The sequence below is a fragment of the Fringilla coelebs genome (genome assembly GCF_963513975.1).
Source record: "Fringilla coelebs genome assembly, chromosome: 2".
NCBI lineage: Eukaryota > Metazoa > Chordata > Aves > Passeriformes > Fringillidae > Fringilla > Fringilla coelebs.
The window spans coordinates 116,294,128-116,320,182 of record NC_140029.1 but is presented as its reverse complement, the minus strand read 5'-3'; the positions used below and the strand labels follow the sequence as shown (position 1 = coordinate 116,320,182).

General features: G+C 52.3%; 1 protein-coding gene across 1 annotated transcript in view; it reads right to left on the bottom strand.

Moving 5' to 3' along the window:
* The window catches only part of TIAM1 (TIAM Rac1 associated GEF 1), a gene marked incomplete at both ends in the record, with an annotated part of 69,631 nt that extends 67,632 nt beyond the window's left edge, over window positions 1-1,999 (bottom strand). Inside the window, one exon of the mRNA XM_084226056.1 lies at window positions 1,028-1,999. Within this exon, the coding sequence (XP_084082182.1) occupies window positions 1,028-1,999 (972 nt within the window). The remainder of the gene's footprint in view (window positions 1-1,027) is intronic.
* Between the last annotated feature and the right edge of the window lie 24,056 nt (window positions 2,000-26,055).

Sequence of the window (26,055 nt, the reverse complement as noted above, 5' to 3'; positions counted from 1 at the left end):
TTTTTTTCCCCTTCTTCTTGTTCTCTAGGTTTTTATCCTGCCCTGGCACACCAAAGGCTTTTCACCTCCGAGAGCAAAGAGCTGACTTGGAAGAACAAAGCTGCTGTTTTGGGACGCTGCAGCATCTGCTTCAGCATGTCAGATTTATATTTAGCAGCAGCCCATCTCCACAGACCAAGCATGGCCAGGGAGTCCCTGAGCAGCCCCATCCCAGCACGAGTCAGGGTTTGGAACTACTTTCTGCCCCTCTCTACCAGTCATCTGCCACTGAACTGCCAGCACAACCACTGCCTGCAGCCTGAGGCAGGAACTCCATCAGGCAGGACCGGGAAAAGCAGGGAAACGTGTAAGAAAGCCCCAAAATCACAGGCCTGGTGTCCGGAGTGCAGGAGGGGCACCTGACAGCAAAGCTTCTCTTGAATCTCTGCTGTCCCTGGCTCAGAGAAGCAGCATCTTCTCCACACATCTCCATGCCCCATCATCCCTCAGCTTACAGCAGGCCTGGCAGTGCCAGCGCTGTTTCGGGGAGATGTTTTGCACAGACACTAACATCAGCTAATTAGAAGAGTGAAATTTCAGCCCAGTGTTTAGCATGGAGGGGAAACACTGACAGGTTTTTTCTTTGCCTCCAGCCACGAGTGCAGGCAGGGGAGGGTGACAAGGCGGGGAGGGCAGAAGGGGGGACACAGCTCTGCAGAGGAGCGATCAGTTTTGGCAGCTACCCTGGAAAAAAAGGAACCGTCAGCACTGCAAAACACGCAGGCAAATCTTCTGCTGGCAAATGCAGATTTCCCCTTCTCAGAGGCAGCGGAGAGTGCAAAAGGTCCAAGGAGAGCTGCAGATAAAGAAGGGACAGCAATGGAATTGAGCCAGCTCTGGCGACCGGCTGGTTGAGCTCTCTCCTGGAAACAGCTCTCTGCTTGGAAAGGGGATGTCGAAGGAAAACACAGCCGGGGAGAACCCGGAAAACCTTCATTTTATCAACCCAGCCCAGCAAACGCCGAACCACGGGAGAAAACCGCCTTACCTGGGTGGTTTTCGCCCTTCTGCCTTGCATGCTGCTGCTGTGGCTCATCTGGGGGTTGGAGGCGCCTTCGGAGAGGCAGTGGGACTTCCTGCAGGGCAGCGTGTTGTAGTTGCTGTAGGAGGAGGGCGCGTCCTCGGCGGCCGCCGAAGCCATCTTATGGCCGCCCAGCTCGGGGATGTCGGACACCAGGCTCCGGCAGTACCCCCCGAAGGCGTTGCGGGGGCCGCCGTTGATGGCGGCGCCGGGGGTTTTGGGGGAGTACAGGTCGCTCATGGAGTTGGCCCGCTGGCAGGCCGCCGGGGGCCGGGGGCTGCCGCCCGCCTCCGGGCCGCGCGCCGCCTCGGCCTCCTTCTCCTCGGCCAGGCCCAGGATCTCCTCGTTGCTGGTCAGGTGCTCCTGGCTGAGGTCGGAGAGCGAGAACTCCAGGCTGTCCTCGCGCCAGATGTCGGCCGACTTGGAGCGCTTCTTCTTGAAGGCGGCCGCCTCGGCGAAGGCGGCGCCGTTGGCCGCGTAGCGCAGCGCCCGCGCGTCGGCCTCGGCCAGGAAGGGCGGCTCGTCACCGTAGAGCCGGCTCTCCTCCGAGTCGGGCACGCTGTGCACGGAGGCGGCCGTCAGCGCCGTGCTGCTGTCCACGCTGGGCGTCACCGAGGAGTCCGTGTGGTAGGAGACGGGCCGCAGCGCCATGTCCACGCGCTCCGCCCACGTGGCGCTGCCGAAGTCCTCCAGGCGGGCCTCGGGGGCGAAGGGCTCCAGGCCGTTCTCGGCCAGCGACTGCGGGATGCTGGGCGTGCTGCTGGAGCGCGTGCTCACCTCGGAGCCGCGGTGCGCCGCCTTGCCCGAGGAGGAGTGGCGGGCGCGGCGCGAGGCCTTGCCCGAGAGGCGCAGCGAGCGCGAGGTGTGCTTGCGGCCCAGCGCCGGCTGCTTGTCCCCGTAGAAGGCCTGCTCCACGCTCTGGCTCTCCGCGTTGCCCATGGCGTCACGGTCTGCGGGGGACACGGGGGGCACCGTTAGGGGAGGAAGGCACGTGGACACCCACCCCATTGTCCCCCCCACCCACAGGTGATTTTTTACTTCATTCGTTACCGAGCGCGCCCCAAAAGCCACACCGCGGATTCTCGCGGGCACTGCCGCAACAATCCCACGGATGAATTAATGACGGGAGCCAGCAAAGCCAGAAATACAGCTAAATCAGGAGGTAGCAAACAGCCAGACAGACTGGTGCAAACCAAGAGGGCAGAGGAGCGAAGGACTGAACCCTGGAGCTCGGTGCGAACTGGAACCAGTTCAGCACCACAGGGCCACCTCAGCTCTGCGCACGTTCACCTGACCCTCAGCATCAGCGTTGCCATTCCAGCCAACAGACTCAAAAAATCAACAGCCCTTGTTTATCTGCAGGTAACAGATGCTGAAAAGTAGAGGGATGTACACCTTTAGCTGAGATTTCACCTTTTTTTTTTGGCTAGGAACTGCACAGCGAAGCACCAAACAGCAAAGTACAAATCCACCCGTTTGGCAGCGAGCTAATGACAGGTTTGATTTCTGGAACAAAAAACCTGTGCAACATTAAGCAGGTACGGAGAGTCCCCCACTAGAAAGCCATATTATGAAAAATAAATTAGCATGAGTGACTCAGACTGTATAAAAATAACCTCTCCTTCCCACTCCCTCTGAAGCAGATAAGCAGATCTGAGCTCTTTGATCTGAGCTGGAACGCAGGGACGGGGCTGGTGTCCCCAGCCCCAGCCTCCTGCATTATTCAGCTGTGCACGTCCCGCCGTGGAACAGGCTTCCCACCCAGGAGGTGGGAGTGATGATCTGATTCAACCTTGGGAAACACTTTGAGGTCTGTGATCTCACTCAACAAATGTCAGAAATATTTTATCAGTAGTATTGGGTCCTTCCCCTCTGGCCTGACGGCAAGAAGAAGAAGAAAAGTAAATGCCAGAGTTCAAAATTAAACAGGAGATCCTGAATTACACACGAGACAACTACATAGAGAAAAATAGCCCATCAGTCTTGAAAAGAAATTCCGAGACAGAACTTCTTTGTTTTGAGGCATTTCCATCACTTTTGGTTGCAAATAAAGAAGCTGTCCTGACAGTAAAGTAATCTGGAGTTTTTAATTTCTTGGGGCAATTTCCTCTCCTTTGCCAGGATGCTGGTGGGTACTGAACCAGATGCTGGCAGAATGAATGCACCCACATATTTTCCTTCACTATCTGTATACACACAATTTTGCTGCTGCACAGAACTGAATGAGCCCCACATGGACACATGGAAAGCGAGGAACTGATGGCACTAAAAACCAGAACAGCATGGGAGAGCTGAACTCTGCACTGACACTTCTGACCACAGCAAGAGGACTGTGCCTCTGCTCCTTGCTCAGCAAAGCTCCTCCTGGCTCAGGCTAAAAGTCTGTTCAGTGCTGGAGCAACAGACAACACCATAAATACCTGGGCATTTCTGCATTGCACATAAATACAACTGCATGGAAATAAACTGCAGCAGGAAATGCCCTACATCTACTCAACTGAATGGCAGAACTCCCTTTGGCTGCCATGACTTGTTTAGAAAAACAAAAGCACTGAATAAAGGGCAGGTTTAAATCTTAAAACAAAAAAGAAAAAGACAGCTTTATCAATCCCTAGACAAGGGTTCATTCTCTCCCCAGAGCTACAGCTCTTGGATACAGACTAAAAACCATCAGCCAGCTTTTGCCTATGGAACATTTTAAAGCACAAAACCTGCATCTTTTCTTCTGCAGATATCTAAAACAAGCCCTCAATGCTTCCATCCTGTAGAAGAAACCCTCTCAGGGCAATGCTTCCCTGCTTTGGCTCCTGCTGACCACACTTCCCTCCGGGGGGATTTCCACTGGCTGCACAGCCTGGCAGAGCCTGCACCATTTATCCCCAGCCTCCAGCCATCCATCCCATCTCCAGCCATCCCTTCTCCCCCTAAGGAGAATGAGCAGTCTTTAAAGTCCTGTTGAAACCTACAATGGTTCTTTACCTTCCAAGCACACCAGGCAAGACTTCCCCAAGCCAGAAAAGCAACAGGACCACAAGTGGGCTCGGTGAGAAAAGGAGCAGCAGCTCAGGCTGCATCCCGTGAGGAAATAACACTCTCCTGGAAGGAGGGAAGCCTTCTCTCCACAGAAGGAATGCTCAGGGAGCGATTTCACACAATGAAGTATCTGCTAGAGACTGGCAAGAAGTGTCAGACTTCAAAGCAAAGAGCCGACCTTCCCGAATTCAGTGGGCTGGCGCTTTGGGCGAGGAGACTGCAAATCCACAAATGGCTGTCAGGGAGCCCACACCTCACCCCCAACCCTGGAAAGGCCCTGCCTAATCCCACTGAATCCCCAAACGCTGCCCAGTGGGTGCAGGAGGGCTGCAGGCAGCGCAGCTGGTCCATCCAGTGCCATCCCCAAGCGTGTCACCATGCCCTGGCAGAGCCCATCTCCCCTGGGACAGGCAGGACACAGCTTGGGTGGGACATTCAACCCCACCGGGTCAGGCTGAGGGGGTCCTCTGAAAGGGTCCCCCCAGTGCTCCCTTCTCACCCCACTCCTGCCTGCCTCCTGCATCGCTGGCTGAGCGCTTCCACCAGCCACCCTGAACCTAATCGAGTGCTCGTGCAGCAGAGTCCACTAAAAAGGCAGAAAATAAATCTGGGGGGCAAGAAAAAGCAACAAAAAGAAGAGCTTATTAGTCAGTTTTTGCTCAGCTAGCAAGCTGGCCTGGCACGTGCCAGAGGCAGCACAAGGGCGCCTGTCTGGGGACACAGTGGGGACAGGAGGGCACAATGCTTCTGGAGAGTGACACCTCCTCGCTTTTTGGCAGCGGGGAGCTGAGAGGTGAGCTCGGGCAGATGTGGAAAGGCAGCCCCGAGAGGGGAACTGGCACTCCTACAGACTCCAGCATCCCCAGCGAGCAGGAGCTGGGCAGGGGAGGGGAGCCCCAGCCTCCCCCTCCCACGGGCCACAGCAGACACCCTGGGGCAACAGCGTCTCAAAGTGCTCAGCTACGACTGCCAGATGCTGCCTGTCTGTGGCTTAACTGCATTTAGCACACTCAGTGAAAAAAATCTGTATCAAATTAAGAAAATGAGTAATGTTAATGGGAGCTGCACGCAAGTGCTGGTAGGACAAAGGCTCCCCTTGTTAGCTCGGCAGCCAAACGCAAAGCCACCATTAAAGAGCCATCAAGGTACCACCAGGATATGACACAGATCGAGTGTGACACATCTCCATGCTTCAGACAGGCCTGTGGTGGCGTGAGGAATCTGCTGTGAGCGACCCTGAACCTCGCAGGGATCAGCACGGGGCCGTGAGCACGACTGGCTGCGGCGTTTTTCAGCTGAAAAATGTTGATTCATCAGAACCCAAACTTTTTGTGGGAATAGAGAGCCTCTGACGAAATCTCTCTCTCTGGGAGGGAGAGGCTTGAGAAGCAAAGCAGGGAGACAGGCACATCTCCTGGAAGAGGCAGCAGCGCCCTGACTCAGGCGCTAGATTCATATCTGCAGCCCAAGCCAGGCAAACGAGGGGCGGCACCTTCTGCCTCCACAGCCCCAAAGAGCTGGCCCGACCATCCATCCTGGGAAAGGGCTCCCTCTCCCAGAAAACCTGCTCCTTCCTGGCTCAGCACAAGGAAAATGTCAGAAATGAGGTGACTTCAAGAAAGTCACCTTTAAGCCAGCTTGCACATCAAGAGACAGGACAGAGGGTTGAGATATGTTTTTTGAAAGCTCAAACTTCAGACTGACATCAAGACTAGGCTGCCAGCAGGGAGAGCATGGATTTTGCAGGAAAAACAGTGTTCCCTACACTGGGTATGTGGGAAAAGCAGACTGACCTCCAGCTGAACTGCTGAGGTTTTGCTGGATGACTCTTACAAGAAATGGTTACACATAAATTATATCACATTCTAGATGACCACTGATGATGGCCCACTCAGAGAACATAATTTCCTTTAAAAACAGTAATTTTCCTTCCTCTTCCTCTGTGCCGATATTAAATTATTTCTTAAAATAATTACAAAACCAGAATACCCATTTCAATTAAACCCCCGTTACTAACTCTTGAACCCGCAAAAGGCTGGACCACTAGATTCCAGGAGCATATCTGAAAAATACTAAATCTCCAACCAAATTTGAAGCACCTCACAAGACAACAGATTGCAAATTTAAAATTAGATTCTAGTGGGAGGCCCTGGTGACAAATCTGTATTTTTCTCCTGGAGCGTAGCTCGAAGGCTGTGAGAACCAGAACAATGATCAAATCCACAGCGGGCAGTGAGCCTACAGAAATAAACTTCTGCTAAAATCTGCCAGCCAACAACAAAGATTTTCTCTGAACTCACCAGAACCACATAGAAAAATGTACAAGACTAATAACCGAGTGTGAACACACACATTTTATTGTAATTAAAATGTGCTTTTTCAAAAGGGCAATAGAGAGGCTGAAATTCCACAGAAAGCCTTGGAGTTTCTCAGAAACTCCAGCGGCGTATTTCATTGTTTTCACATCAGAACCTCTTAACCAGCCACTTCTTTTTTGTGAGCCGCTCTCACATGTGTTAAAGCACGGGATGGACTCCAGAAGGACCCTGCGGGCAGCTCGAGGAAGAGGAGGAGGGAGGGAGGAAGGGATGGCACCCTCGAAAAGCCCCTGTGCTGCCCAGCCCAGCAGCCGGCCATGCAGCTCTGCCTCGCCCTCCCCAGCAGCCCGGAGCACAGCAGAGCCCTGCAGAAACACAAGGGAGGCACATGTACCTTCCGAGGCAGTCCCGGTATCCAGCGCAACCTTCCCCCAGAGAGCTGTGGCATTTAGAGGTACAGAATTGCAAATGACCCCAAAGTGAGCAGTTACTGGGGCTGCAGAAGCTGTCAGCACCTGCCACTCAGCGACTCCATGACTCCCGCCTCACAGTCTATGACTACATGCCAAAAACCTGGGGAGAAAGGGGAGAAAAACAAATCAGACAAAGCAGGGTTAGCGGGGAGGGCTGGACAGGAGCATCTTCTGCAGGGGCCTGCCATCAGCACTTACCTAAGGAGCACTGGGCAGAATGCCGGGCTCAGATTCGCATGATGCAAGCTGATGGTGGCAGAATAGATGAAAAACCCACTCAAGAACCACCGGCCCCCACCACGGGATGTGGAGAGCTCCTCTTCCCAACCAAAATGCCCCCAGACTCGAGCACTGCCTTGCTGCGGCCGGTCTGTCTCAGCTCAGGGCCAAAACCACACCTGCGTGCGAGGAGGACCACCAAGAGAGGCACCTTCCAACAGAGCAGGGCTGAATTCTGGCAGCCAGGGGAACCCAGCCGCCCAGGAGACGCCGGGAGGCCTCGCAGGAGATCTCCCTGCAGGCTGTCTCACTCATGGAAAGAGGTTTTCCAGGCAGGGATTTCATTGCCGTTTTCCAAGGGCGAATCACACACTGGGGCAGAGCGTTTACATCTGGTTTTGTGAGCAAGGATTCTCGGGTTAACTGTGCTCACGAAGGCGCAGATACAAGAGATCAGTCTGTGCTTACCTAGACCTGAGACAATCCTCAGGACAGACCTCGAGTCAGACACTGAGCTCACGTGGACACCAAATCCCAGCCCTTTCCAGGCCTGGTACCACTGGTGAGCTCCCTTGCAAGGAGCCCAGCTCTCATTTAGGTTTGGGAGAGGCTGAATGCTTTCCCAGTCCAGCTCTCACCCAACTCCCCCTTCTCCCAGCCAAGCACCAGCACTAAAACATCATCTCAACACCGCACACAAACTTGGGAGAGCTATAAACTTCTCCACAGGTCCCAAGGAGCAGAAACCTGGGGAGGGATTACTGCTGCCCTTCATGCTCTTGGGGCTGCTTGGTGGAGAAAGTGTGATCCTCACTCCTGGCTGGATTCTTAAAGGAGACGATAGTCACTGGCTCTTCTTAAAATTAAAAATATTCTCATTTTCTTTCTCTTCCTTCATGTTCCCTTCTTTGCTCCCTACCTCCCCCTCTTCCCCCAAGCTGTTGGTAGAGATCTGAAAAGCAGTTCATGAATTGCTCAGGAGCTGGCAGAAATTAATAAAATGAAGCTCATTTATATTGAAATGGACTAATTATCATGCCAGCTGCCAATAATTTCCAAGAGGGGAATCTTGCTGACAAAAAAGGTCCTACAGGCAAGAGGCTCCCCACCTGCACCCACCACACAGGGAGCAGCCCTGCCACGAGCATTCCTGACCTCCCAAGAAAGGGAATTGTGACCATCTCTGCTCAGATCTGCCTGCTACTGCCCAAGAAAACCTGCCCAAAAGACCAGAACAAACACAGCCCAGCATTCTGTCAGATTTTCCACCCTGACATGGCTTTTGAGAAGTTTGTAACTCTAAAATCTGCTCCAGGGTGACACAAACTCTGGTCACTCCCCTGAGAAACCAGCTCCAAGGCAGCCTGTTCCACACACCACCTGTGCTCCTGCAGCAAAACCCCTTCTCTCCTGGCAGTCCTTGGTTAAAAGGGGGATGTTCACACCTGCATCCTGCATTATCCAAATCCTCACGCTGCTCCAGTGCATCTGAAGGGCTGGCAACAACCTTTGCCATGAACAGGTGAGTCCTGGGCACCACAGTTCCTCCAAAAACAAGGATTTATCATTAACCATCCACTCTTTCCTGAGAGGTTTTGCTCCCATTAACTGTAACAACTTGGACAGTCTTTCCTAAATTAAACCAATTCATACTTTTCAAGAAGAACATTTGTTTCTCATACTTTGACATTAATATGCACTGGAACAGTCCTCAGCGTCCTGGTTCATTCCAACAGCTCAGGCTCTGCTGCTGCAGAATTTCTGGAGCCCTGAAGCTGCCTCCAGCAAAGCCTTCCTTCCAGCAAGGTCTTGGAAGGTCCAACAGGGCAGAAAGTGATTCCCCAGGAGGAAGGGCTGAAGCAAGCACGAGCACAGCCCCATCACTTCCTTTCCAGCACAGAGCCCTTTCTGGACACGTTCGCTCCCAAGGATGCTGGCCAAGGGAAAAGCTGACCAGTGACCCAGCAGCCTGCTCTCAGGGGAGATGGACAGTTGTAAACATCAACACGTGGAACAACTGATCTGGTTTTTTGAAAAAAATCAAATAAAGCTTTTCAAACTTCCACGCTGGAGACAAAACATCCCCTGTCAGCGCCGACTGCTCCCGACGCTCAGACACGTCCCTGGTGTGTGTGAGCCAGCGCCTGCACACGTCAGAGCAGCTCCCCGTGCTCTGAAGGGCTGCAGGCAGCACAGCTGTATTTACTGCACAGCCACAAAACAGCCTCCAAAATCCAGGCCAAGGGGTTCCCACAGGGCTCCCCGTGCTGCCAAGCCCGGCCGGCGAGCGCAGGAAACCTCCACGCATGGATTAAACAGAGAGCAGGCAAGCAGAACAGATGAAAGGAGCACCTTGTTATTCCTCACATCTGCTACCTGTGATTCCAGGTACAGCACAGAGCTCTGGCTTCCATGTGCTGCAGCAGTTTGCAGTGCCAAGAGTCAGGAGAAAAATCCCGCACACCTGTTTTCTGTTTGCTTGCGGACAGGAACGTTAATGGATGAAAAATATGGAAACTGTAGCTTTCTGAGAGCCTCCTTTCCAAAGCACAACCCTTCCTTTCCAGAATGAAAAAAAACAGTATGCAAATATATCCCCTTGTCCAGTGAACAGGAGGAGTTGGCGAGAAGGACAACATCTCTCTTTCAATTCTATTTTTACTTTTTCATTTTACGAGGCATTGTTTTTGTCAGATTTCAAATGCAATCAGATGGCTGCTCAGCAAATCTTCACCCTGTTTGGAGAAGCCCTCTGTAATGCTACCATCAAGCAGGATGTACATGCAGAGACAGGAAGCAGTATGCATTCCATACAGAAACCAGTTAATATCCATCAGCAGCTCTGGGCTGTATTCCCCACCCATGATCCCAATTCCACTGTAACTCCAGTGTTTGATCCCATCTCCTGAAATGGACAGTCAGGCCCTTGGTTTGTGACTGCAGGCCACATTTTGTTAGTTAATAGTCAGTGAGCTAATATGAACTGCTGCTGAGATCAGCCCAGCCAATGCCCTGCCCTGAGACCGAGGTAAACGCTCTCCTGCGCTCCAGGGTTCTGCTGGCCTGGCAGCTCTGCCTCTCCCCATCCCGTGTTCCTGGGCTGCCCTCTGCAAAACAAAACCCACAGGAGAGGGAGCATAAAATATCCTGAGCTGGAAGGGACCCACAGGGATCAGACTCCAGCTCCTGGCCCTGCACAGACACCCATCCTCGCCTCCCTCCTTTGGATGCTCTTCAACAGCTTTAGATCCTTCTTAAACTGTGGTGCCCAAAGCTGCCCCCATGCCTTGAGGTGAGGCTGCAGCAGTGCTGGACCCATGGATGGATGGATGGATGGAGAAGAGACTGCTCTATGCCCAGATCTTTGTTCACAAATGCAATTCAGAAATGCTCCAAGCTTCCCCACTCTTGATCTAGACACTGAGCCCCGAAACCAACTTCAGAGGATTGCAGAAGCTGGTTGACTTTTAAAGCAGCAAAAATAAATGACAAACGTGCTCCTCTCTGTGTTTTCTTTCTATGACATTTAAAATGCCATAGAAGCCTTTTGTTTGTGAGAAAAATTAATTTTAAACTGAGTGTTGCTGGTGAGAAAAATGAATTTCAAGCCAAGCAGGGCTTATAGTACCTGTTGAGGAGAATGGCTGCTCCTGAAGCTGCAGTGTGATGACAATGACCGTGCAGGAAGGTCAGGGATCCATCCATCCATCCCCAGGAGTGGGCTGGTAGAGCTCCAGTTGCAAAACCTCTTTGCAAGCGTCTCGCTAGCACACACCCTCCGTGTCTGTCACGGCTGCGAGAACAATGCTGGTGATCCTCCAGATGAAGAGGAGGGCAAAGAAAAATAAACCCACATTCCCTTTGAGCAGAGCTCCTGAAGGGGAAGGTGTGGGAAGCCCTGCTCCTTCAGCTGCAGCACCACCCCTACGACAATTCCCAAGGGACAGAAGAAAAGGCAAGGAGAGAGGGAGGGAGGGAGGTTTGTCAAGAGACCTTGAACCTCCACGGAGGCAACAGTGAGCCATCCCTAAATCCCAGCTAAAGGAAACAAAACCAGGAGCACAGCACCGAGAAAGCACCGTGGCAATAAATTAATGAAAGAGCAGAGCAGGTAGCCCAAGGGAAAGCCCCCTCTCCAGGGTTTCTCTATTTATAGACGGGATGTGAATAATTGACACGGTTGTGGGTTTGTTTGTTTTTCAGTCCTTTTTACAACTATCTGAGCATGTTTTAACTCTTTCTCCTTCCCTTCCCTTTTATTTCTAATGGTGGGAAAATCCCCCTTTCTACCCTGGGGGGAAACCTGCATGGTTTTACACGTTTCCAACAAAGGGCAGAGCAGGGGAAGGATTCTAATTTCAGATCATCAGACATAAGCAAATCTATAGGAAGCCACGAGGGCAACTCCCTGGAGCCTGTGGGGCAGACTAAGCCCAGCCACGAGGGAACTGCAGGGAAGGAGGAGCCCGCTTGGCTTCCATGGAGGCTCTGAGGACTGTGTGTACATTTCTATGATACTTGAATAACGAAAAGAATTCCCAAAATGCAGCTACAATAAAAAATAAGGAGTGGCTTGTTTATTTACCTTTAGGTTCTAAGTTATAGTTATTACACTTAGCTTAAAAAGGGCTTTCTGCTTGTGCCAAATGAGCCGAGAACTGCTGATACACAGCAAGGGTGGGACGTGCCAAATGCACTCAAAAGATTGAGAAGTAACAAGAAGATGTTCAGGCCAGGAGACAGAGCTCCAAATGGATCTGGGTGAGCTCTCCCTGTACAGCCAAGGAGGGGGACCTTGCACAGAAGAACCAGCCAGCACCACGGGCTCCAGCCATAAAAACTGAAACCCTTGGCTCGAGTGACCGACGAGACAGGATGCGAAGGATTAAAATGGTGTGGAAAAAAATGAAGGGCAATAATTGTGGTAGGGGGAATTGCAGAGGAAGTGCTTGGTGTATCTCCTCATTTAAGCACTGAGGTAAGTAATCTGATTTTCAAGCAATGCCAAAGACCTCACACAGATCATTAAGATGGTGCCTGAGATATGAAGTATCTAATTTTAGATACCCTGACTTAAGTACTAGGGAGGGATTCCAGAGGTCTGTGGAAAAACCGGTGTGAAATACAACTCAGGCAGATCAGCAGAGCTTTCCCTTTCTGCTGGTGTGAAATACAACTCAGGCAGATCGGCAGAGCTTTCCCTTTCTGCTCCCTCTCTCTGAGGGAGCCTGAGGAACGTCACTGAGCACCAGAGCTTTCTCAATCACTGCTGCAGAGTCAGGAGAAAGGACAGAAAATAACTTCCATAATAAGGAAAAGGATGTCCTTTGCAGATGACAGCATGCCTTGCACAAGTTTTGGCACCAGGATCTGTCTGTGAGCTCCCGCTCTGAAATCAGCACTGCTCAGGACTCGTCCTCCACTGAGACTGCACTGGGGTGGGATGGAGAGGCCAGCCCTGCAGGGAGGGCTGGATTCCTGCTGCCAGGCTCCCTTCTCCCTAGGAACACAGTGTCCAGCACAACCACGTCCCAGTGGGAAAGGGTATGGGGTGACTAAGGAGAAAAGCTGTGTCCAACCAGCAGAAAGCAGGCATTGAACATCCCAGACTTCCCAAAACCAGGGGGTTATTGCCTGCCATGTCAGTGCAGCACAGACAGGGCTCTCTGCAGGGGCAGGGACAAAGGTGAAGGAGGCACTCAGGTTTTACCTGGCACGTCCCAGCAGAACCTGATGGCTCCAGCGGATCTGGGCTGCCCTGGCAGAACCTGATGGCTTCAGTGGATCTGGGCTGACCTGGCAGAACCTGATGGCTTCAGTGGGTCTGGGCTGGCCTGGCAGAACCTGATGGCTTCAGTGGGTCTGGGCTGACCTGGCAGAACCTGATGGCTCCAGTGGATCTGGGCTGACTGGTTCCAGTCACGGCTCATCCCTCACAGCTCCCGACACGGCTCTCCCACCCCCAGGGAGGAACACACACTCCAGGGCCACATGGCTGGGTGGTGCTTCTTTAATTAAGAGGGGACAGGACCCTGAGGGGCAGAAATCCCAGGAGAAGACACCTCGGGGCTCAGGGGGTGAGCTCCCACCCTGGGAAGGGGTGGGAAAGGGATGGATCAGCAAATGCTCTGGAGAGGAAAAGCCAGAAGTACCAAAAGCCAGGCTAAGGCAGCTCAGGGTGGAAAGCTGATACCCATCAGCTCTGAGTGTGGCCTCCAACGAAAATGAAGGCTTTGCCTCCTTTTCCAGGGAGTGCATGGTGGGGAGAGGCATGTGAATCACCACATCTGAGGTTATCAGGAGCAAAACCCGGAGTTTGAAACGTGCCAGTCAGCAGCAGCTTTCAATCTGCATCCCAAAACTATGAGAGAAGCGACCACAGGGCTACGGGAAGGAATTTTTATATTAAAACCTGCGGATCAGGATCTGCCTGGGACTGCAGAACAAGTGATCCCAGCAGTGATGTACCCATCTGGCTGTCAATGGGATGCAAGGCTGAGAGATGGAACAGGGAATGACAGGGAAAAAATGGGAAACGGAATTAATTTCTGCCTGCTACTCTTGATCACTCCCTGCAAGAAGATGACCCATTTTCCAGAGGAGGAAAGGCAGAAGACACCTTTCCAAGAAACTGCTAGTGGAGCTGAAGATGACAAAAACTGGCACAGGAATTATTATGATCTGCATAAGAAACTTTGCACAGAGGTTGTGCTGAGGAGAGAATTACCTCACTCGAGTCTTTTCATGTTTTCAGTGCAGACACATAAAAATGAAATGTGCTGGTGACTTGTGCTGAGGACACAAAGCTGGGAAAAGTCAGAGCACAGAACAGACCTTTTGTCTCATATTGATCCCAGAGGGCCACGAGCTCCCTGTGTGTGACAGAAATGCCAAGAAAAGCAAATGTAAATCAAAGGATGCACCAAGCAGGACTTGCCCAGCAGAAACAGCAGAGAGTGATGCTGCAGAAGACACTGACCTCATCTGGAACGTGCAATCCTCACCATGGCCAAGGTTAACACAGACCAGACACCTGAGGCAAAGCTAAGGCCAAAACTCCGAGAGGAGATCAGAACAACAGAGCTGCTGTCAAATGGAACACAGGCAGAGGGGCAGCTGAGCAGCCCCAGTGCATCCAGCTGGGGGTTCAGGGGCTGAACACTGCCCTGGAGCCCTGACCAGCCTCGGTGAGACCCAGGGATCACAGCTGCACACAGGGACAGAGCTCAACTCAAGCTGCACCTGAGCAATAGGAAAAAGCCAACAACAAATGCTCCACAGTTGGGCAGCACCACAGTTGGTCCAGGTCCTCCTCTGGCTTTGCAATCTGTGGTCAGTAAGAGGAGAATGTTGTTGCTGGCACGTGGGAGCTGCCTGTGAGTGGTGCCAGGTGACCAGCTGCAGGGCTTGTAGCTGTGAGCTCCTGACATCCTGCACAGCACACTGCCAAAACCAGCTTCAGCTTCATTCTCCCCTGAAAATGGCCCAAAGAGCAGTGCCAGAGAAGGAGCAGGGAGAGATGCTCCAAACCCTAGTGGGAATATTCCAGCACCAGGCTCTCACTCCTTTTCGTGCACTTACTGCTGGCTACAGTCACAGAAACAAAACACTGAGCTGAAGTATGAAGAAGTGGGATTTTGTTTTTTAGGCATTCTAAAATATGTCAGGAAGGCAAACTCCTCGTAAAACAACAGCTATGCCTCCTCCAAATGCCAGGCTGGTGAGGTATCAGCCTCAGCACCAAACAAAACCACAGTCAATCCACCAGCACTGTCACTGAGTGCCCTGGGCTGGTGACATCAGGCACAGGCTGGACCCCACACCTTAGAGGTCGCCTCCAACCTGTGACTGATATTCTCAGCAGCAGCAGCAAGTGCCATTCCATCATTTCAGTGCTTCCCTTCTCCAAAACAGCCCTGCAAGAAAAGAACCAGCTTCGTCTTTACTTTTGAAGAGCAGAAGATGATTTTAGTGGCTGCCAAAGCCACTGGTGTGTTCTGTGGCATCATTCCCGGCCAAATGAAAGCAAACCCTGCAGCAGATGCACACTCAGTCTATCTGTGCACACACTGACCAGAGTCACCTTGCCTGTGCTGCAAGGGAATTGCTCACCCACCTGAGCTCAGAGCAGCTCCTGAATTCACCTGAACGGCTTCTGTCCCCCCACAGAGCCACCTCCAAGCTGCAGGGACATCCAGCCTTTCCCAGGAACCTCCCAGCACTGTTTTTGTCTGCATGCACACAGCCCCCACTGTGTTACTGCTTAAAGCAGCTTTTACTCAAAAGGCTGTTAAAAATAACATCAGGGACCGGGAATTTCCTCTTGAAAGACACTTTTCCACCCTCCTGATCCAAAGCCAGCAGGAGAGGTGGCTCTCCCGTGCCCTTCCCTCCACCAGCAGCCACAGCCACATCTCACACTGATCCTGCAGACTCAGGCCAGAAGCAGTAACTATTTTTGCAGCGAGGGATGCACCTCAGACACAGAGTGACTGCTACCCCTTTCGAGGGAAGCCCTTTAAAGAAGGGGGAAAAAAGAGAGAGGCAAAGGACACATTTACAACAGAGCTAAACAAAGACTCCATGGCTCTGCACCAGCCCTCTCACCTGCACCTGCCAGGGCAGGGGGTTCCACCTTGAACTTTGCTGCTGTCTACTACAGAGTCTGCCCTAGAGGTGCTCTGGAGACCTCTGGATGTTCTGCCATCAAAGACAGTCTTGGTCTGAAAAGATCTCCCTATCACACATCACTCATAGGCTGTACATCCTTTCAAGTCACCCATGAGCAATAGCAAAATATTTCAAATGCAATTCCCTTCCTTCTTTGTTTTCCTAGGTTTTTTCCACCACTTTTTAGAGCTGACAAACCTACATGAAAAGAGGGGTGAGAGGTAAAAAAACCCTCGTATTTTGTACTTCATTATTCCCAGTTTTTAATCAACTCCTACAAAACCCTTCTCAGGATGTCACTCCCTGTACATTAAAGAGGAAGGACAGCTCTGTGCAGCGCAGGACTCAAAGCCCAGCCTCCACACCGGGGCCGGATCCACATGACAAATATTTGCCAGCACAGCTGAGTTCACTGCTGCGCTGGGACACGACCTCTGACTGAGCCTGCAGAGGCCACTGCAACACGGCCACAGCAGCAAAATGCTGATGTGCCTCACAGCAACACATCCTTCTCTAAGTCCCAAAGAAAGCCAAGCTCAGGATGAGCTGCTCCAGCAGCAGCACAGCCTGGCTGGCGTGACACAGCAACACGAACGCTCCCGGAGGAGCTCTCCTGATGGCTCCCTGTCTGTGGGGATGGCAGAGGGCAAGGAGAGGTGTCTCCCTGGCTGGCTGCAGAGTGCTGACTGCAGCCTGTTCTTGCCCGGGGAGCTGCCGGGCCCCTGCACACGGGGCAGGAGGGAACAAGCCGGGGCACGAGCGGCTTCCGCCCGCGCAGAGCGGCTCCCCGACACCCTGCCCGCCGGCCAGCGAGAGCTGCCACGCTGGTCAGGGCTTCAGAGAGAGCAAAACTCCCTCCCTGGGCTCTGCATCTGGCCCCCAAAGCAGCCCTGAGGTTTGGAGAGGGGCACACGGGAGCAAAGAGCTTCTGATGCCGCAGAGGGAAATCTCGCGGCACCTGACGCTCACAGCGAGAGGGAAAAGGCCAAAGGGAGCAAAGAACAGAGGGGGAGATCTCAGAGAAACAAGATGCTATTTCTCTATTTTCCACGAACCATTTCCTCAGGGGTCAATTTAAGGACCTTTTCTTTGACTCACAGCCCCGTCAGCAGCTCCACCGGCCCCCCTCAGGAGCTGTCCCTGGCTGCAGGGAAGGCTCCTTCTCCTCTTCCTCCTCCTTCCCTTCTCCCTGCTGTGCCCCAGGAGACCAGCAGAGCCAGTGATGAGAAGGAGGAGAAAGAGGAGGAAGCACAGGCAGTTCTCTGCCATCTCCCAGCACCATCCCAGGTCACAATCCCCATCTCATTCTCCCATTAAAACAAAACAGCACCCTTCAAAAGAAACTCACAAAAAGCTCTGAGAACATCCTCGTTAACAACTTACACCTAAGTTTTTAAAATACGTGAAATTCTGCCAGCAAAGCACCCAAAAAGCAGCCAGATACTCTCCTCCCTCTGCAAAAAGTGTTCCTGGCTCTGAACTGCAGGGAGCCAAAGGAAGGCAGCAGAGGCTGGAGAAATCCATCCCTCCTGGTGCCATCTGTAAGGCTGCAATTAGCTACCAGTATTCCTGTAACCCTATAGAGTGCTGCAAACAGAAAATCCATTAACTGGGACACTTTTGTGGGATTTCTGTCAGTTTGATTGTTCCAGAGGCTTAAATTTATAACAGATACAAAAACCTGACGGGCTTCCTTTGTTCAGTGTTTCACAAAGATCCATCAACTTTCAGGGCTCAATTCCACTGTAATTATTAGATTAGTAATTATGTAAACAGGCAGTAAACCCCTCTTTAAGACAATAAAAACATTTGCAGAGTAACTTAATGTTCAGAAGCAGAGTGAAGCTCCTCCAAGCAGCTCCCGAAATCCCAGGGCAGCAATTAATATTGGGATATTGTTTAGCCTGACCACTTACCAGCACAACAGGTCACGAGGGAGGAGTAATTCAAACCAGCCGTGGAATGGCTTTGAAACGAGACAAATAAACTGCTACAGGCATGGCTGGAAATGTGGTTTGGGGCCCATTTCCACCACCCCCATCCCCCAGGAGCTCTGCTTTACCTGAGGAGCTGGACAACCTCACTGGGCAGCAGGAGAGGGGAAAAAGGGGCACTCAGCACAGAGCTGGTTCCCTGGATGGGCTGGTGGGATGGGAAAGGGGACAGCAGCGAGCACCATGGTCAGGAGGGCACAGGGATGAGGGTGTCCCCGGGAAGAGAAGAGCCCCCTGAGCACCTCAGCCCTCTCCATGTCCCAGCAGCCCCCAGGGGCCAGGGCTGTGAGCACAAGGAGCCAGGCACTGAGGTCTGGCACGTCCTCCCTCCGCCCAGCTGTGGGAAAGGAGAGGAGCACTCCATTATCGCTCCTCACACAGGCTCTAACATGCCTCAACTTATTCTCTGCCTCTTAAAAAAACCCAAACAAGCCATGAAAAGGAATGTATAATCACCTGGCAGGGCACCTCTCTGCTCCAGCTTGCAGGCTCTGCCCCACCACGCTCTCTTCCCAGCCCAATGTGACTTGTGAAACATTTTACACAATGGGCACCTCCAGCTTGACAAGGGAAACAACTTCCCAGCCCCACTGACAGAGCAGGCTGGGGGCTCCTGACATGGGGGAACCAAGCCCTGATGGGATCTGGACATGGAGGTGAAATCAGGAAGAACAAGTGTGGGTTCCTGCAGGAGATGCAGCAAACACTGGCAAAAACCCAGCCCGTGAGGCAGCCAGGATCTGCAGTATGGGAGTCACAGAACCATGGCATGGTTTGGGCTGGAAGGGACCTTAAAGCTCACCCAGTGCCACCCCCTGACAGGGCCAATGACACCTCCCACTGCCCCAGGCTGCTCCAAGCCCTGTCCAGCCTGGCCTGGGGCACTGCCAGGGCTCCAGGGGCAGCCACAGGGAGGGCAAAGGGATGCAGTTCCTCCTCCCAACAAACAGAAAGGCTGGAGAGCCCTGGGAAGGTTCAGTGTGAGGATGTGTCCCTGCTCCCAGGGCTCTGCAGGGTTAATAACCCGATCCTCTGGCAGCCCCACATGCAAATACACAATTTTGGGGCACAGGGCCCCCGCTCTGAGTTCATGCTGCACAGTTCCATTTTAGTTTTCCTCCTCAAGGCCTGACTTCCAACTGCCTTCTGAAAAGGAAACAAGTCCTGGACTTGTTTGAACAAGTGGGCAACACCTGCTCCAAGCTTTTGGCTTTACTGCATTGTCTGGGGTTTGAGGTTTGTTCTTTAAAGCCCAACCTAACTGGCTTAGGAAAAAAAAAAAAAAAGAAAAGCTCATAACCAGTTTCAGGAATAAGAGAGAAAAAGACTTCATTCATTCCAACCCTTTGTTTTCAGGAAACTTACCCTGACATTTCTTTGCCAACACATGAGGAAAACTGCAGAAAATGCAAACACAGGCAGGATGGTGCTTCAAAGGGAGAAGGTACAGCCCTGCCTTGGCTCCAGTTCTCCTGACCCAGCCTCTCTTCTGGGATATTTCTGTATCAGGGAGCCCGTTTTACTGGAACTCTTAACAAGCAGGGAAGAGCACAGCAGCATCCTGCCTGCCAAGTGCAATTTGTTTATGCAAGACTTCCAGAACCCATCTCCTTCTCTGCCCCAGAAACACTCTGTACACTCAGAGGCAAGATGCTGAAGTGGGATGATGTGAGAGCTGGGCAGAGCTGAGTGCTGCTGGAGTGGGAAGTGGCTCCCAGCAGAGTCCAGGGATGGCTCCATCCCAGCAGGGATATGACTGCAGTTCTGCACTGCCCCAGGGATGGCTCCATCCCAGCCCTGCACTGCCCCAGGGATGGCTCCATCCCAGCTCTCCCATGACTGCAGTCCTGCACTGGAGTGCTTTTCCCAGAGAACATCCAGATGGACATTCATGGGGACAGAAGGACAGCTCCCAGTCCAGCCTCCAGCCAGTGACTTCAGCCCAAACTGAATTAGGAGGTGGGAATCCCAGAGGAACACTGCTTGGAGGTTTTCTCTGCTCAAACACGATCCACCCACGAGAAACAGAGCAGAATTATTTATCTGTCGGGGGAGATTTTGCCCAATTAATTCATTAAGGAGTTTGGGGGGAATATTCTGGAGCATGCCACATGCTGTGAGCAGATAAATAACATGTCCCACTGTAGATGTTTCCTAACTTAGCCTGCATTTAAGGCAAGTGATAAATAACAGCACTGAACATGGTTCTTAACACCAACAGAGAATTTCAAAAACCAAATGTTGTCTAATTTTGTTGATTCCTTTGCTGTGCCAGTTGTAACAGGTTGATAAATTCCCACTGAAAGGATATCATTCCTAAGGACCTTGCATGCCTCTGCTGGGACAATTTTTAGGGATGTACTCAGCAAAAGATGATGCACAACAGGTTACGAGCATCACAATGGGTTGGAATTTGCACACAGAAGAGAAGAATTAATCAAAATAAATCCCATTTACTATCATGACAGCCAACTATAAATTTTAATTTAGCTGAAGGGAAACCAAATATTGACATCCTGGACTAGACTGACCACGAAGTTTGACTGATGTCACACAAAGTTAACCTGATGCTTAAACAACAACAATTAATAAGTTGTCAGCTCCACCAGCCTTAAAATGTGAAAATTCTACCAATATTTTCCCAATCCATTCAGGTGAAAAAACACATCAACGCAAGAGCCATCCAGCTCTTTCAAAATGACAGTGCCTTTCATGAAAGAAACCAGGAGCAATGCTACCTGCCAAGTCAGTAAACAAAATCAGAACTAGAAGAGTAATAAATTCCATTTTTCATCAGGGAAAACGCCAGAAATAATTAAAAACTAATACTCTTTATGAAGTATTTGCTGATTTAAAATTAAAATGGTCTTGCGTTGGACTAACAAAGAGTTATATTTAGAATGTTTCAACGTTCCCTTCCTGAAAGCAGCACAGACATGCAGCCACCCCCTGATTGCAGAGGGAGCCACAGAACAGGGTTATCTGCACAGGGCTGTGGCAAGCCCAGGCACAAATGCTCCTTTAGCCCAAACTCTCAATTTCTCAGCTCAGTTTCTGCAGGAAACCCCGACAGCCCAGCCCAGGCTCTGGGGATCAAGCTGCTCACATCCACATCCACCTAATCCTCGGAGCACTCTTACAGTGCCACGACGGGAATGAAATAACAGCTCTGGAGTGCAGCTACTGAGATAATCACACCCAGCCAGCTCCAGCCCTCCCACCCCCATTCCCAGGGCGACAGCCCATGCCAACAGGTGGCATTTCAGAACTCTGTGCCGCTGGATAAGCCTGGCCTTACACAAAGCTGGGCCCGGGGAAGCCATGGAATAACCTGCAGCGCTCCCACGGGGTGGGTCCATCCCCCCGCGTTTCCCTGCCCATCGCTCATTTTCCCCTATTCAGCGTTCCCAGAGAACACCCAGCCCAGATGTGGGGGACGTTTATCACACAAGGACAGGGTATTTAATGCTGAGGGCTCCTCTTCCCCCCCAAGCTTTTAAATTCTAGAGGATTTCATTCAATTGCAAGGCAATGATTTCAGCACCCCGGCTGCCTGACAGCTTTAGTGGGTTGTTCAGTGGTGAGGCTTAACCAAAGCTGTGCCTGAGAAAATAAGTGCTAGATTAGGGCTCTGCTCTTCAACCCAGTTCCAGGGATTCGCAGGCAAGAGCCTGAAATCTCCCCGTGCCTCAAAGCCCCTTTTACAGCCTGAGAAGTTCCTTTCCCGCAGCACTGAAAGAAAGCCAGAATAAATCACAGAATGGTGTGGGACCTTCGAGATCACCCCTCCATCCTGGTGAGGAGCTCATGGAGGGGACGGGGGGGTGACAAATATCTCCTCAGACAGCGGGGGCTGTGCTCAGCACGGTGCCACTTCATCAGAAAAGGCCTCCAAAATCAAGTGAAAGGGGTCACAAGCACCTCCAGAATCTGGCTGCTACACAGACTTGTGGGACCTACTCAATTACTCCGGGATAATGTTGCCATAAATTGTGGGTCAGGCACAGTGGAATATGAATCCTTGGCATTCCTCTACTAGGTTTAAAAAGAGAGGTTGGACAAAGATAATCCTCTTATTGCTCTGTCAATTTTACTAGCAGAGACTCTAAATGTGAAATTTGGTCCAGCTTGAGCGATAAAACAAGATTTCCATTTCCAGGTTCCCAAGAGCTGCAGCCGGGAGCCTCAGTGAGCCCCAGGAGCTGGAGAACTGGGGGCTTTGGGAAGCCCTTTGAGTGGGGAGCTGAGCAGGAGCTGGGAGAGGCTTCCCCACCGGTGGATTGAGTTCCTGAGGCCTCGGGAGAGCTCTGCTCACGGGGACACGTGGCGGAGCCGTCTGCTGCGAGAGGCAGGAGGTGCCAGGGAGGCGTGAAGTCTGTCCCTTCTGTCCCCAGCTCCCAGCTCCGTGGGGACGTGACTCACAGCTCGCTGCAGCCTGAGCCAGGCAAGACATTTCCTTGCCATTTAGACAGTGATTCAGGAGCTCTGCAAGCAACACAACCCCTACGAGGCCTCCTCTCCCTGAAGTCGAATCCAGATCTTATTTGTAGGAAGAATTTGATGAAAGGGTAATTTTATGTACCTGCTGAAAAGGTTCTGCTCCTTCATTCCTTCCCAGCAGTCACGACCTCGAGCCACAGATCCACAGAATATCCTGAACTGGAAGGGACCCACGAGGACTGAGTCCAGCTCCTGACCCCGCACAGGACAGCCCAACGACCCCACCACATTCCTGAGAAACACCTGGACGTGTTTCATTTCTCCCAAAGCAGGTTACAGCAAAGTCAGTGGAAGCAACAGGTAGGCAGAGGTTTTGAAAAACTGCTGCAGCTCCCTTAAGTGACTCATTTAGGGGTTCAACGAGCAAAAAGTGCATTAAAATTTCAAAGGGTTCCTGTACAAAAATAGCTCCGCACAGCTGGAGTGGCTTCAAGTGAGACGCACACTCTGATGAGCAGCTCGAGATTGCTCTGAAAGAGCTAAATATCTGCAATCTTGTGTGAATGCCAGGTGAGCTGTGCTCCTCCTGAAGCTGCTGAGGGAACATGGGCTGGGCAGTTATGTCAAACACAGGGTGAGCAAATCCAATCAAACCTTGGCTAAGCACAGCACAGCCTGAGCAGGGACCAGCAGGAGCAGCCCCTCGACCTGGGAACCCTGGAGCTCAGACCAGGACCCCATCCCAGTGCCAGGGAGAAGGTGCTCACAGGGATGGCAGGTCTGTGCCCTAGAAGTGGGGCTGGCTGGACCCCAAATGAACTCCAAAGGCAATCCCTCAGACTTCCTGTTCCCCTTGTAGGCCAACAGCTCTCAGCACAGCACACTGGCAATGTGCAGACTGCAGGGCAGGCTCAGGCTGCACATCTGAAGGGATTTCTCCATGCAAAGGGTGATTAAGGGGTGCCCAGGCAGGTATGGAACTCCCATCCCTGGAGGTGTCCAAGGAAGGGCTGGAGCTGGCACTCAGTGCTCTGGGCTGGGGACAAGGTGGGGATGGGGCACAGCTTCCACCTGATGATCTCCGAGTTCCTTTCCAGCCTCAGTGATTCTGGGATTCTGTGAGTCTGAGCCTGAGGAAAGCCCCCATGGGATCCATGGCCACTCCTGCCCCTCTGTGAGCAGGGACACAGCTTCACCTCCAGCCAAAAGCACCCCCAGGAAAAGCCTGGAATCCCAGACCGCTGTGCACAGTTTGGTCTGCAAGGGTTATTTTTCCTCTTAATATACTGGTTAGCGATTCTGCCTGCCCAGCCACATGCTGTCCAGGAGCTGTGGGTCCTGCTGGGTTCCTTCAAAGCCTTCAGCCTTTTCTGCCTTGCACGTTTGCCCTCAGCACCAAGCAAACATTTGCTGCAGCGCTTTCCACCGATGCTCTGTGTTGCTGAATGATGCAAAAAGAGCACGTTCCACGGACACACTTCCTATGGTTTGCAAGATGCAGCTGTGCTGTACACACAGGAGGGCTGTGCTGTCTGCAGGAGCCCTCCTTGTGGGACACCATCCCCCCTGACCACCTCGGGAGCTGCTCAGGGATTCATCCTGCAGCTGCATCCCAGAGCTCCTGCACGGGCTGAAAGCAGAGCTCCACAGTCACATGAGGATACGTGAGCCCGAGTCCAGGGGCTCACACAAAGCCGGAGCTGTTTTTCCTGTCATCACAGACCTGGGACTGGCAATTATTTCATTTCCATCTATCTGGTGCTGATGGGGGAATCACCACCCTGCCTCAGGCAGCAGAACAGCCCCAGCTCCCATTTCCTATGGCACCACCACTCTCAAAGCCAAAAAAGCCTTGGTTTCTCTCTCTCCACCTGCCCAGAAACACAAACCAAGGGCTCTGTGATTCTCTCATGACCACAGACAGTCTCTGCCTGTTCCTTGCATTGCTTCCCCAGGTTTGGAAAGGCAGGCTCAGCCCCTGGAGCGCCTGCAGGGCTGTGCAACTCTGCCCTTGCCTTGCCTCAGCCCCTGCTGCACCAGGGCTGGAGGGCACATTTCAGCAGAGAGGCACTGCCTGAGCCAGGTGGGCATGGACAGCCACAGCCAGGGGCTCCCAGGGACATTCCCAGCAGCTTCTCACTCTTCATGGAGCTCTGGACATTTACATGAATTCCCCAACCCCAGGTGGTTTAAAACAAGTGGCTGCATCTTACTCCCCTTCACAAATCTCTTATTCTTTTTAATTTCCCTTTCAGAAAACTCTCCATAAACTCCAAACTCAAAGGTATGCTCAGGTAACCACGTCAAGCATAAAGACCTGTTTGAAGCAGTAAACAGGAGCTGAAATGTCATGGACTCATTGAGGTGCCTCCAGGAATGACAGCTCGAAGGAACACATCACACAGTGTGACTCTCCAAATTTTTAAAAACCAGGCTGGTAAATTACAGTGATTTATCACTCCACAACAAAGTACACACACACACAAAAGCACTTCCCAGAAAAAGATTACCAAGCAATCATCCAGATGTTACTAAAACATTAAGATTAATTTGAAAAAAAAAATCAGCAAGGAACTGACTCCCACAGGCTTGTTATTGTCATCAATTTTCTCCTGCAACTTCCAAGGGAACAGAGTTCTGGACTGTGCCTCAAGTCTCACTGGCTGTGCGTGTTTCTGCTGCCCACCTCAGAGCTCTTACAGCAGCACCCTCTAACTCACCACGGGAGACCACCAGAGTCAACAAAAACACAACTTCCACTTCAGGGGAAAACAACCCCACCAGATCCTCATTGTTGCAAAGGAAGAAAGAAAAGGCTCCTTTGTTACTGCTAAAAAAAAAGCACATCGGTCACTTTTCACCAGAGCAGCCTTTGGCACGTGTTACACATCACCTGCAGCCAGAGGATGCCTGACAAGGGCTCTCAGCCACTGCTGCAGTTCCTGCACAGACACCACCCAACCATCACAAACACCCTGGAAAACTGGAGCACTCCAGCTCCTGCCCAGGGCCTCTGCCAGGGATCCCCTCACCAGCAAGGGGGGGAAAAGGCTGGGAGGGAAAAGGCTTGCAGGAGCAGGGAGAGCCTCTGGGCTGGCTCTCCCAGGCTGTGCCAGTGCCCCTGTGCTCCTGGAGTGCCCATCCCTGGAGGTGGCACGCAGCGCTCCGGGCTGGGGACAAGGTGGGCATGGGGCACAGCTGGCACCGGCTGACCCCAAAGATCGATCTCTTCCAGCCTGAAAGATCCTGTGAGGTGGCTGCAGCCAGCAGCTCCTTTCCCAGCTCCCCTCCCGGGGTGCCCTTGCGCAACGGGGAGCCTTTGTCTCCACTGCAGTGTCTGAGGGCCTGGGGCACACTCTGAACACACCTTCCCCACCCAGGCTAATGCAAACGAGCAGCCAGGCAATTCCCAGCTGGGGAGCAGACAGCACAAGGTGCTTTGTTCTCCCAGTTAGAGGGACTGGGCTGGGAGCACACCTGGGAGAGCCAGGGCAGCGGGGTTGCTGAGTGGTACAGCAGTGCATGAAGCCAACCTCCCGCCCCGGTATTTCAGCACTGCCACTGGGCAGTGTAAGGCGTGCAGGGAGATCCTGGCCTCCCCCAGAAACACGGGAAGAAGGTATTCATGCAAAACCCACATACTTCCCTTCTCCTCCCCAACTTCTGCTATTTCAGAGACCCCAAACCCACTTTCTGGCTTTGGACAAAATGCTGCAGGAAAGGTCTGGCAACTTCTCCCCCTCCTGCAGCTCTGCCTTGCTGGTGCCCTGCACTGCCCAACTTCATCTTCGGAGGGGGACAACAGCTCCAGCACTAGCTGAAAGGGACATTTCCCTACACACACAGGA